Below are 14,498 nucleotides of genomic sequence, written 5' to 3' on the forward strand. Positions count from 1 at the left end.
GCCACTTAAAATCTCCCATTCATTTTCCCCATAGACTTTTACAAAAATATTTATAACAATTATGTTAAGCCACGAACCAAGCCATCCAGGATGGCAGTGAATCATGAACACGAGACCTTTGTTTCCAACCTAGTTATTATACATGATCAATGAGCTGTGGCCATGTTGTCATGACAACACTATGCATATCAATACGCAGGAACAACGACAGACTGTCAACGATCAATTTATTAAACAATTATTACTTCTACACATGATCATACAATAACATGTGAACAATGAGAACAGCATCACATTAATATTCAATGAAAGCAAAATAATGGAATGAGTGAGGAAATAATGATCTGATAATGAATCAATGAATAAACAATGATTGATTTGAGTTAATTAACAACACATTCAGTAGAATGTTTGAATACAGAGTGATTAAAACAATTCTGACAAAATATATTGAACATTTCATCAACAAATAAAAACTAGACTAAAATGTCAGGGAGGGACAAGTGGAGAAGAGATCCAGTAGAACTAAAAGACAAGTCATTTTATGTTTGGTTGCACTCGGGTGTTGCTCTCTCTGAAAATAGTCGATCTACAAGTTCACAACGCGTCACAGACATGCTGTGAGCTTGTAGATCAACATTTTTTTTTGGCACAGAGCTACAGTAAGTATAAATCAGGCATTAAGATGCCATCACAGCCCTCCAAGAATTTACATTTTCATTTTAGTCGACTAAATAAACGGTTGATCTGGTCAACTAAAATGCTATGACATTTAGTCAACTAAAACTAGACAAAAACAAATAATAATAAGAAGAACAGTATGATTAAAATATGACACAATAATTTGCTATCAAAATGAACACTGCTTACAATGTGTCACTTTGTGATGTAGATCTTAGCTATTAGATGGCTTGTAGATCTGCTATTTTCACCCAAGAGATCTGGTGTAAAGGTGGTGGAAAAGCAGGGGACCAATTACAGAACCCTGGGGAACCCCAGTCAATAAAGTATATGGGGTTCAAGTGGTTCAGTATAAAGGTTTATATACAAGAAACAATATTGATACTGTGACAATTACATGATCAAATATACAGTTTATTTCTGTCTATTGTATACAAATATAAAAAATACATAAAATATGAGTTTGTATCTACATAAGAGACTGTATAACACTGATATTTACATCATCATCATTGATGGACAGTATTTATGATACATATTTATAAATGTGTGGAGTGGAGGTTTGTGCACTTCTATCTGATCTAATCTAAGATCTAAAGCTCCCTGTGGTTATGACTCATTTTATACCATAGAGTTTGACATTAATATGGATTTGACCAGGGACCCCCATTTGAACAAATTTGTACCAGGGACCCCCATCTGAACATATTTGTACCAGGGACCCCCATCTGAACATATTTGTACCAGGGACCCCCAAACAACATTTGTATATTTAAAAGAAAGTTTAACCTTTTTTGAGCTTGTAGATCAGCTATTTTTTTTAAACCATTGAATGTATATTTTTAAAAGCAAACTTTGCTTCTGGGGGTCCCTGGAACAACACATTTTGAGATGGGGGGGGGGGGGTTAACGACCAATTACATGTAATTTTGGGGGTCCTTGACATGAAAAAGGTTTGAGAACCACTGATTTAGCAGAATCTGGTAAAAAAAGTAGTGTTCACGATTTTTCAAAAATAGCAGATCTACAAGCTTGGGGACTCGGCAGTCAGCACTCAGTGCCGCGCTGTGAACTTGTAGATCTGCTATTTTAGGGAAAATGTTTGTGTTTCTTTTATATAATTTGTAACATTTTTAACTACACAAATCTTTTCTCATGGGGGTCCGGGGTCAAAGGTCAAACACATGGGGGTGTTGTCATGACAACGTCAGAGAAACACTGAAACTACAGGAGCACAGTGATGTCACTGTGCTGCTGATTACATCATCATGATGATGTCACTGTGATGTCACCACGATGTCACCCAAATATGAAGTCCATGAAGTGGTAACCATGACAACCTGCACTCACTCAAACATGTTGAGTAACCATGGCAACCTGATGTCACCCTCACATAGAGACTCTATCTCTGCTCACACAGACACACTGAGGAGTCACCGCACACATAGAACCCAGCATAGAGAGGTTCAGTGAATGTATTTTGGAAGGTGTACAGATGTGCCAGTGAGTCAGAGGACACTGTGTAGAAGGACAGAGTACCAGCAAGACAGTCCACAAACACTGCTACTCTGTTGGAGCCCCTAGAGGCCCTGACAGGGAGGACAGTCTGCTTACTATTGTGTCTGACACTGTAACTGTTACCACTGTGACCATTACAGTCCAGACTCCAGGACATGTTATTGTATCCAAGCCTACAGTCATCACCACTTTCTTTCCTGCTGATTCCTCTATAAGTCACTGCTATCTGAACCGCTCCACTGCACTCTACCTCCCAGTAACAGCGTCCAGTCAGACCCTCTGTACACAGAACCTGAGACCATCCATCAAACCTGTCAGGATGTTCAGGATATGATTGATCCTGTCCCTCACCACGTGTCACCTTCCTGTTGTTCTCAGACAGAGAGAGCTTTCTGTATGCTGTGTTTGTGTCCAGAGTGAGACGCTGGAAATCTGATGAGAAAACAACACAGTAAACATTAAATATATCATTCACTGACTGACACACAACAACAACACGCACACACACACACACACACACACACACACACACACACACACACACACACACACACACACACACACACACACACACACACACACACACACACACACACACACACACACACACACACACACACACACACACACACACACACACACACACACACACACACACACACACTTGAAATAAGACATGGAACCACTTTATTAATTATTTTATGCTTTAACTATTGAAAAATAGCAGATCTACAAGCTCACAGCGCGGCACCGAGTGCCGCGCTGCGAGCTTGTAGGTCTGCTATTTCTTATTTTTATGTATTTTTTCCTTTGAATATTTTTTTTTAAAAGCGAACATTTGTGACTGGAACAAGATATTTTGAGATGGGGGTCCGCGCCCGCGGCCAAACGTGTCATTTTGGGGGTCCTTGACATGAAAAAGTTTGAGAAGCACTGATTTGGAAGATATTTATAGAATGGGGTGAAAATATTCACACCTTTTCAGGATTTTTCAAAAAAAGCAGATCTACAAACTCGCAGCATGCCCTGAGGTTGTACGTCTGCTATTTTGACCCCTGTGGGTGAAGCGGACGGATGGGGGTCCTCACACTAGTGTGACACCCAGTGTCCAAATGATGTGCTTGTAGATCTGCTATTTTTAAATAGCCAATACAGAGCAATATGGATAAAGTGCATAAAATGTGGCGTGAAAAGGTTTACTGGGGACCCCCTGGTAAGCCCCCAAGGACCCCTGTGGGGTCCCCGGACAGGTGGAAGTCGCCGCCCACTAGTCTGGCACCAAACGACCAAATGACAACCTATGAGCTTGTAGATCTGCTATTTTTAGAATAGCCAATAGAGAACAAAATGCTCAAAGTATAAAATGTGGCACAAAGTAGTTTACTGGGGACCCTCTGGTGCACAATCCGTGACCCCTGGGGGTCCGCGGACCAGGGGGGGATCCCCGCCAACTACTCTGGCACCAAATGACCAAATGATGATGACCAATCATTAATGACCAATTAATGATGCCCTATGGGCTTGTAGATCTGTATTTTTGAATAGCCAACAGAGAAAATGCTTAAAGTATAAAATGTGGCGCGAACTAGTTTACTGGGGACCCCCTGGTGCACGCGGACCAGGGGGGTATCCCCGCAAACTACTCTAGCACCAAATGACCAAATATTACCCTATGAGCTTGTAGATCTGTATTTTTGAATAGCCAATACAGAGCAATATGGATAAAGTACATAAAATGTGGCGTGAACTAGTTTACTGGGGACCCCCCGGGTAAGCCCCCAAGGACCCCTATGGGGTCCCCGGACGGGTGGAAGTTTCCGCCCACTATTCTGGCACCCAGTGACCAAATGACGTGCTATGAACTTGTAGATCTGCTATTTTCAGAATAGCCAATAGAGAAGAAAATGCTCAAAGTATAAAATGTGGCACAAAGTAGTTTACTGGGGATGTTGGCGGGGGATCCCCGCCAACTAATCTGGCACCAAATGACCAAATGATGATGACCAATCATTAATGACCAATTAATGATGCCCTATGGGCTTGTAGATCTGTATTTTTGAATAGTCAATAGAGAGCGATATGGTTAAAGTGCATACAATGTGGTGTGAACTAGTTTACTGGGGACCCCCTGGTAAGCCCCCAAGGACCCCTGTGGGGTCCCCGGACGGGTGGAGGTCACCGCCCTCTAGTCTGGCACCCAGTGACCAGTTTACTGGGGACCCCCTGGTGCACAATCTGTGACCCCTGGGGGTCCGCGGACCAGGGGGGGATCCCCGCCAACTACTCTGGCACCAAATGACACCCTCTGAGCTTGTAGATCTGTATTTTTGAATAGCCAACAGAGAGCAATATGCATTAATACATAAAATGTTGTGTGAACTAGTTTAGTGGGGACCCCCTGGTAAGCCCCCAAGGACCCCTGTGGGGTCCCCGGACAGGTGGAGGTCGCCGCCCACTACTCTGGCACCCAGTGACCAAATAACGTGCTGTGAGCTTGTAGATCTGCTATTTTTTTAAAAGCATGAACATTTGTGCAAATCTTTGAATGGTGTATTTTTCAAAGCCAACTTTGCTTCCGGGGGTCCCTGCAACAACACATTTTGAGATGGGGGTCCGCGACCAAATCCATGTAATTTTGGGGGTCCGTGACATGAAAAGGTTCGAGGACCACTAATCTAGAAGAACGGTTTGTAATGGAATCGGGTCAAACATATTCAAAGACCTGCACAAATGTTCACGATTTTTCAAAAATAGCAGATCTTCAAGCTTGCAGCACGGCACCGCGAGCTTGTTAATCTGCTATTTTTCACACATGCACGCACGCACTCTCTCACACACTCTCACACGCATATTAGTAACCTTTCTTTTAGTGTTGATTTTGTTGACTAAAACTTGTCTAAAAGGCTTTTAGATCAGCGTTACAACCCTGTTTTCCCTTAATTTTAGATCAAGCCGAAGATAAGCATCTTTGTACTGCTTAAATGCTGGATGCAAAATATTATTTGTGGGTTGTTGAAGGCTAAATGAGGCTAAATGTGACGGATTACCACACACCTGCATCCTGTTATGTAGAGACACACATGGGGGAAATTTGGTTGAAATGGAAAACAACAAATGCAGAAGCGACTTGGAGCACACTTATGGGGAAGTGAATCCAGACAAAGTCTGGCAGAGGTGTATATACAGTATACTGTCCCCTTCAGAAGGAACATTGGGCTCTCTACCCCAGCGAGAGGTTGCACGCCAAAAGACCTCTTGCACCAATCTGACAGAGAGAGAGCCCCCAGGATTAACAATTTTAATTCTGTAAAAGAAAGGATGGAATGGAAATGATCAACCGGTTGGTGCATCTCTAACCTTTGAAAGGGTAATAAGAATTTATTCTGCTTTCTTACTATGATGATTATTATCATTATAGTGTAAAAATGGAAACGATGATTTAGACTAAATTGGGAACATTGAAATGTACTTTGAATGCTTTTGCCTTTTTCTATTTCTGTAAAAGCTTTTATTTCTTTAATAAATTTACCTGCAAAATATATCATTCAAAATCTGATTTTTATAAGCATCATTATGAAATGTATAACCATAGAGATCTGCTTAAATAGGGTGTGTTGAACCTATAATCTAAGTGTGGCCTAACTTGTTGGGATATTGATTCGAAGGTGTAGTTAATATTCAAAAACACCTCCTTGGATCTAATTATCCTAGATTCAAAATAACTACTCTGATAATACAACCAAGAGTCAGATCCAGCAGCGAGCTACAGTTAATCTCAGGTTACAGAGGAGGACCAATGCATTGGGTCATAGGCAGAGGTTTCTGATGTTGAAATTAGGAGGGACTGAGAGATGGATGTAGTTAGATTTCAGAGCGAGTCGTTGCAAATATACGCTTAAAGATGTCTATTGTTATTTAGACTTCTAAAACCTATTGAAATGTACAGCGTAACGCCATCCTGTATGGAATTGCGTGGATTAATAACAAACTATGACTAAATGTTCGTCGACTCGCTAAAAACTAAAACTAAATATATTGACAATTTAGTCAACAAATAAAAACTAGACTAAAATGTTAGGGAGGGACTAGTGGAGAAGAGATGCAGTAGAAATAAAATAAATGTTGCTGAAAATGGCAGATCTATATATAATATTTTACCTATGGAAAGAATGAGTGCTATAGATCTAAAGGCAATGAGAACATCTTTACCAAAATATGGAAACCACTACTTGATCACTTACATCTGATACGTTGCCCCTCTCCCGACAGATAGTGACTGTAGTGACATGTCTGACAACCTATGTTGGCTGTGGCAGTGATTCACTGCCACACCAATAGAGGGAAAACTAGACATGTCTGTGGACTGTTGTAGCTGATGTGACCCCTTTCTTTCTTTTTTTCTGTGACCTCTTTTTGTTTTGTTTTGCGTCATTTATTTTAGGATTTGTTTTTATTGCTTGTATATCTTGTTGCATTTGTTTTATGTTGTGTCCGGCTCTGTCTTATGTGTAGATGGTGTTTGTTGGAAAAAAAAGAGAAGAAAATGGGGACACAGGGACTAAATTATATATTGAAACCCTAAATCAATGCATGTACATGTAACCTGTTGTACCCAAATAAATAAATATATATAAAAATGAAAATGGCAGATCTACAAGCTCACAACGCGTCACGCTGTGGTACGTTGTGAGCTTGTAGATCTGCTATTTCCAGCATGCAGCCAAGCGTAAAATCATCCATTATGATATCATCAAGGTCCATCAAAATACATTTTAGTCGACTAAATCAATGAATATTTAGTCAAATAAATCATTTGATATTTAGTCGACTAAAACTAGACCAAAACTAAAACATTTCAGATGACTAAAATATGACTAATACTAAATGGAGTTTTATTCAAACCACTATGACTGAAATTAAATTAAATCTGCTGTCAATATCAACACTAGTTTCTTCCCTGCAGTTACGATGGCTTTGTTTTAATGTGGAGTTAAACACGCACGCACGCGCACACACACACACACACACACACACACACACACACACACACACACACACACACACACACACACACACACACACACACACACACACACACACACACACACACACACACACACACACACACACACACACACACACACACACACACACACACACACACACACACACACACACACACGATCAGTCGATCTTTTTTATATTGCAGATCAACAAGCTCACAACCCGTTTGTTTGTTTTCACTCAAAATAATTAAAATGCACCGTCGCTGTCGGGTTGAAACTAAACATTTAAAATAGTGAAAATAACTGATCTACAAGCTCACAACCAGGTCTGTGTCTGATGACAACACAGTAAGATCTACAAGCTCACAACCAGGTCTGTGTCTGATGACAACACAGTAAGATCTACAAGCTCACAACCAGGTCTGTGTCTGATGACAACACAGTAAGATCTACAAGCTCACAACCAGGTCTGTGTCTGATGACAACACAGTAAGATGTCTTAAAGCCTCCAGGTTGAGAAGTGACATTCTGTGAGAAAATATGTTTACATGAAGTTTATGTGAAATGACATCAATGTGGAAAATACACACTTGGGACCCCCAAACATAATAATTATTAAACTGGGGACCCCCCAAAATAATCAATCAATAATTTTAACTGTATACACGTATACTGTATGTTGGTTTGTTTACTGTTTAGAAAACAATGTTCCACATTAAGTTAATCATCTGGGGACCCCCTCCCCCACCAGAACATTTTCGAGGTTTGTGTGACAGTCCTTTATGGGGCATTTGGGAAAATACAGACAAAACCACATTCCGTATTGATTTCATATGAACATTTAATTCTCAAATAAGGGACGAATCCATATTTTATGGGACGTGTGGCAACCCTACTTGTAAATTATCTGTTTTTGTACATTTCAAACATACTTTACAAATTCAGAACCCATCAGGATGTTACACATTTTAAGCTTGTAGATCTGCGACTTTTGTCTAATTTTCAAATATAGATGATATAAAAGCTCACAATGCATGGTGAGCTTTAGATCGGTTGTTTTTGGAAATATAGCCAATCTACAAGCCCTCTGGTCCATATAATGGAATCTCTGCCATCCTGGATTCCAGCATCAACATGTCAACTCAGTCAAATGTGAGCATTCTTATTAGAAAACATGTTTTATTGGCCTGTTATTTGGTGGTGTGTTTAAATGTAGTCTTGCTGGTGTTAAGGACCAGGCCAAGAGCAGAGAAACCTGAATTCCCTGGAAGCTCTCCTGAAGAGTTTTCAGAACAGCATCTGGGGAGGAGCCAACGAAGCATACAACTGTGTATAAAATGTTAATGTGTGATATTGACACAGACAGACAGACAGACAGACAGACAGACAGACAGACAGACAGACAGACAGACAGACAGACAGACAGACAGATACTCACATCTGGTAATGAGTTGAGGATTAAGCCAAACTTCTCCTCCATGTTTCACTCTGTAGGAAGTAGAACAACAATGCATCAATGTCTCAGTGTCTAACACAACGTCTCCACTTGCTGACACTACAGTGTTTCTCCTATCATTAACTTGGTCCTGCAGCCCATCCAGACATACAGTACTCACTGCTGCCCAGTTTGGATCTCATCTCCTCCTCAGACTCCACCTTAACCTTTAGAGCAGGGGTTCCCAAACTTTTTTGTCTCAGGGCACCCCATAAATATTTTTGTAATCCGAGGCACCCCTACATTATAATTTTCACTCCCAGCACCTTATATTTATAGCATATCGTCGTTGTCGGGTGGAAACCTTGTATGTCCAAAACCGTTCATTTTGTATTTAGCATCTATAAAATATACTAAACTAGTGAAAACAGCAGATCTACAAGCAACGCCAATGCGAGGCGTTGTGTGCTTGTAGATCGGCTGTTTTCACTAGTTTTGTTTGACAGTCTTGTTTGATGAAGCAGGGCTTTGCTTTACCAAAAGACGTACACATCTGAAACTTGGGAGATGCGAGGTTTCTGCCCGACAGCGACAATATTGTAGTGATTATGTTGTGAGGAAAACGTTGAGACCCCTAAAATATTTTTGTTAGAACTGACTGAAAATAACTTTGTACTTCAAGTTTAAAATGATACTAAATATTTTTTCAAGTGTCCAAATAAAATATCCATAGTCCAAATACTATCAAATTATCGTCACGGCACCCCAGGGTGCCCCGTCACGGCACCCCACTTTGAAAACCCCTGCTCTAGAGAACTCCACTCTCCTTTTATCTCTACTTTTGTCCCAGGGATTTGTTTCCCTCTGACCGCATACAATTATGTTTTGAATTTAGTTTGTTTTTAACTGCCTTAGTTGCTGGTGAAATCTTATTTTGTTCAGGGCTCTGGTTTGACCCCTGTCTCTGTGGGCCATTTAGTGTTTTTTCACCTGGGACCTGGGGGTCAGGTGTGACCCCTGCCTTTATGGCCCCCCTCCTGTCTGTCAGCTATTTAATCAATGGGTATTTAATCAATGGGTGTCGAATAAGCTTGATGCAGGTTTAGGCTGGTTTTAAACCATGTTTAAACCTATTGGAAATGTAGTGTCAAGCTTTGTTATCCATTGTTTTAGTGTTAGGTTTACGGTTATGGTTATGTTTACAATAACAACTCAAAGACCAGCAGTCACAGGTCTATCCATTATAAAGGCGTTTTTATTTTTCTACATAAGTTGGCATGGTATGCTGCAGAGCAGGTAGCAACAACGGACGCGTTTTGGCTGCACGTCGGAAAGTAGGAACTTTCCGACGAAAAGTTTGGTGGTCGGAGACACTATGGACAGGCTTTACTTGGGAGATAATAAGCTATGATCTTTTTTTCGGTGGCATGTTATGTTTAATCAAACTACAACAACACGTTTACCTCATGTTATGTTTAATCAAACTACAACACGTTTACCTCATGTTATGTTTAATCAAACTACAACACGTTTACCTCAGCGCCTGGAGTGGACCACGGTTCAAACATTAATCGCACGTCCCAAACAAGTGCAGTTAAAAGGAATGTGCGTTGACTCGTTATTATCGTCTTAAAGGAGTAGTTCACCCCCAAAATTGATTACTCATGCCATGGAGACTTGAGTTCAATAATATATTTTTGTGTTGTGTCGCATTTCTAAGACAATTTGATTATAGTAAATTTACTTCCATTGATTCCGGATGGGGACCCGAATGTATTTGGTTCCCCATCCAGAATCAATGGGGGTACATTTATTGTCATACATGTTTTGTCTTAGGAATGTGGCAAAAAAAATATTGCTGTCTCCATGGCGTGAGTAATCAATAGCAAAAGAAAAAAGAAAAAAAAAAACATTTTGTAGGTGAACTACTGACAGCCCTATACTAAATACACATGAGGGAAACAGTGCACATTCAGTGCACTAACATGGACACAGCTCAAGTCTACTCACTTGCAGTTCTCCAGGACTGGAACATTCACCATGCTGGAGCTCAGGTCCAGCTCTCTTAGGGAGGGATGAGAGCTTACAGCTGAGACCAGAAGTTCACAGCATCTCTCTGACAAGTTGCAGTGAGCCAGTCTGAATGAAGAATGAACCACCAGATTGATTGCTTGATAATCATATTTGAACAGGGAACCCCAAACCTGACAAGCACTTGGAACTTTGCAGTGAGCTTGTAGATAGGCTATTTTCACAATGTTTTCCTCTTCCGTAATATTTTACAATTCCAAAAGTCATTAAATGAATTAATTAATCATCTGGGGACCCCACAAAATAATATGGGGACCCCCTTGGGGTCACACGTCAAAAATAGCCGATCTACAAGCTCACAATCGTTGCGTCCTCGACGCGTTGTGAGCTTGTAATGTATCAGCTATTTTGGATGTGCAATCCCGTGGTATGACAAAGTAGCCTATAAATTTGCGTTAAAGGGATATTACACTTTCAAACATATATGTTTGCAGTAATTTTAACGTCTACTCAGGCACATAAGCTTGGGTTATCATGATATCAAGCATATTAATACATTCTCACCACAGCATCCATATAATATTCACACAATACAGTACATAATAAATCAAAATAAATTGGGTAAATGTATCTTACTGTAGAATCTCCAGCCTACAGTGCAGACTCTTCAGTCCTTCACAGAGCAGCTCCACTAGTCCTGAGTCCTGCAGGTTGTTTTCACTGAGGTCCAATTCTCTCAAATGGGAAGGATTAGAGCTGAGAGCTGAAGCCACAACTTTAACCTCTGTCTGTCTGAGGTTACAGCCAACAAGTCTGTAAATGCAGATTAAATAAGAGATTATCAAAACAAATTACAGTATACATAGTTCACTGTCATGGGAGTTAAATAAAATATCTCCTATCTGGTTCTCCAGACAGTAGATTAGAGTGTGGAATAGAAAACAGATAGCAAGATAGCAATTTTGATATCAAAGATTTCAACCAGCTGTTGAAGTTGTGAAATGAAAACTGAACTACATTGCACATTTACTGTCTAAACTGTGTAAAAGCTTTAAAAACAAGCTGCTAAAGACCAGCATTCAGTCTCTTTAATTCCCATTCCTGTCTCCTCTAGCTGAGCCACAGCTGCAGGCTTTGATCTCAGAAAAGTGAAAAAAGCAGCTCTAAATATTTCAGCAAACATATGCACATATATAGTGTCTTATATTATCTTTTTATAAATGTATATTGTTAAGATAAAAATGGTTAAAGGTTTTATGCCCCTTTAACAGATTAAAAAAGCTCAACTAGTGAACTGTGGCAGTTGCAATAAAGTGATTGAATCTGGAACTTGGACAAACATGTTGTTTTTAGTTTGACTCCACAGATACATATTGTGAAAATAGACAAAATACAAGCCCACAACGCCTTGCATTGAGCTTGTAGATCGGCTATTTTCACAATGTTTGCCTCTTCCTTCTGTAATATTTGACAATGTATCCAATTTGGTATTAAAAAGGTCTTAAAAGTAATACAATTGTACCTTTAGAAATGTGCCCTGTATACACTTATACTGTATGTTATACTGTATGTCAGCCCAGCTCCTCATCCATACATCTGTCATATCAAAACTTGACTATTGTAACTCTCTCCTCACTGGCCTCCCGGCATGTGCACTTAAAACCTCTCCAACTGATCCAAAATGCAGCGGCACGACTGGTCTTCAACCAACCAAAGTTCTCACATGTCTCTCCCCTTCTCCACTCCCTCCACTGGCTCCCGGTTGCGGCCCGCACTGAATACAAAACACTGCTGACCAAGCAGGCAAAGGTATGGCTCCTCCATACATCCAAAACCTGATCAACCCCTAGAACCCCACCCGTTCACTTAGATCAGCCAACACAGGGATACTGACAGAACCCTCGCTAAAAACCCCAGGACAAAAATCCACTCGTCCTAGACAGTTTGCCCTCCTGGCCCCCAAACTGTGGAAAACACTCCCTGTCGCACTTAGAACAACAGACTCAATCCCTGGCTTCTGCCGTGGACTGAAGACTCACCTCTTCAGACTCCACCTAAACCCATAGCACTACTGTAACACTCAATGACCATACATGAAGCTAGTTGCATTTTTTTATTTTTTAGGGTTTTTTAGACGTATTTTACTAACTAGGTGCGTGGTCTACCTTTGTGATTATTTTTACTAGATTGATATTCCTATGCATTTGTTATATTGCTATATTGTTGTTAATGTACTGACATATTATCTTGCTTATTATATTGATGTGTATTACCTGCTTATTGTAAATCGCTTTGGATTAAAAGTGTCTAAATGCTAAATGCCTAAAGTGTAAACTGTATGTTGGTTTGTTTACTGTTGAGTGAGAAAACAATGTTACAACATTAAGCTGATCATCTGGATTAGAACCTCCTTGGGGGTCCCGACCCTCAGTTTGGGAACCTCATGCCTATAGGCTTATCAAACGATAGTTGATTGGTACAGTAGGTAGATGCAGGATATGTATTATCTGTTGATCTGTTGTGTACCTCAGTAAAGTTTGATAACTTTGGCGTAGCTACAATGGGTCACACGTCGAAAATAGCCGATCTACAAGCTCACAGGCATTGCGTCCTCAACACGTTGTGATCTTGTAGATCAGCTATTTTTGCTGTGCAATCCTGTTGTATGACGAAGTAGCCTTTAAATGTGTCTCTGCTGAACATGTTCTATCAATCAGTGGTGGCCAGCGCAGTGCTCTATGCGGTGGTATGTTGGGGGGGCAGTATCAAGGAGGGCGACAGGAAGAGGCTGAATAGGCTTATCAAGAAAGCGGGTTCTGTCCTCGGTACCACCTTGGATACTGTGGAGGAGGTAGCCAATAACAGGATCCGGACTAAACTCCTGGCCATCATGGACAACCCCTCTCACCCCTACATGACACTGTGAAAGGGCAGAAAAGCTCCTTTAGCAACAGACTGTTACATCCGACTTGCAAAAACGAACGCTATAGGAGATCTTTTCTGCCCACAGCTATAAGACTGTACAACTCCTCATCTGGTTGGCTTGACCAAGCCAGTTAGGATGGGGGATGTGGGAGTTATTTCAGATCTCTATTAGTAATGTTTTGGTTTGGTTTGTCAGTTAACATTTTAACTTGCTTAGATGCATTTATTTTAGATATTTATTATCATCATGTGTTTTTCATTGACGTTTTTATGAGCTGCTGTAACGCTTGAATTTCCCCTCGGGGATCAATAAAGTACCTACCTACCTACCTTTACATTTTCTTTAAAGGGATATTACACTTTCAAACACGTCATTTTAATGTCTACTCAGGCACATAGGTTTGCGTTACCATGATAACAAGCTTAAAACATTCTCACACAACATTCATATTATATTCACATAATACAGTATAATAAAACAGAAGTGATCAAAAATGTATCTTACCGTAGAATCTCCAGTCTACAGTACAGACTCTGAAAGAGCAGCAGTCCTGAGTCCTGCAGGTCGTTTTCACTGAGGTCCAATTCTCTCAAATGGGAAGGATTAGAGCTGAGAGCTGAAGCCACAACTTCAACCTCTGTCTGTCTGAGGTTACAGCCAACAAGTCTGTAAATGCAGATTACATTTCAACCAGCTGTTAAAGGTGTGAAATGAACACTGAACTACATTGCATATGCCTAAACTGTGTAAAAGCTTTACAAACAAGCTGCTAGAGACCAGCATTCAGTCTCTCTATTTCTCATCCCTGTCTCCTCAAGCTGGGCCACAGCTGCAGGCTTTGATCTGGCTTCGAGGCGGAGCACCGACACAACGTTAGTTTGCATTTCCCCCAATATTATAA

The 14,498-nt window shown here is 40.6% G+C and overlaps 1 protein-coding gene across 7 annotated transcripts in view; it reads right to left on the reverse strand.

Moving 5' to 3' along the window:
• Window positions 1-291: 291 nt before the first annotated feature.
• The window catches only part of LOC308293397 (NACHT, LRR and PYD domains-containing protein 3-like), a 28,555-nt gene continuing 14,348 nt past the window's right edge, over window positions 292-14,498 (reverse strand). For 6 of the 7 annotated variants that reach the window (XM_080735889.1, XM_080735888.1, XM_080735884.1 and 3 more), the window contains 5 exons: window positions 14,102-14,263; window positions 11,308-11,484; window positions 10,651-10,779; window positions 8,644-8,693; window positions 292-2,631 (listed from right to left, as the gene is read on the reverse strand). In XM_080735889.1, the coding sequence (XP_080592015.1) occupies window positions 2,084-2,631; window positions 8,644-8,693; window positions 10,651-10,779; window positions 11,308-11,484; window positions 14,102-14,263 (1,066 nt within the window). In that variant the 3' untranslated portion in view covers window positions 292-2,083. Of the gene's footprint in view, window positions 2,632-7,319; window positions 8,694-10,650; window positions 10,780-11,307; window positions 11,485-14,101; window positions 14,264-14,498 lie in introns of those variants that run through there. The other variant, XM_080735890.1, reaches the window with a different exon arrangement.

Source organism: Nannobrachium achirus (assembly GCF_963921795.1).
Source record: "Nannobrachium achirus genome assembly, chromosome: 10".
In the NCBI taxonomy this organism is placed as follows: domain Eukaryota; kingdom Metazoa; phylum Chordata; class Actinopteri; order Myctophiformes; family Myctophidae; genus Nannobrachium; species Nannobrachium achirus.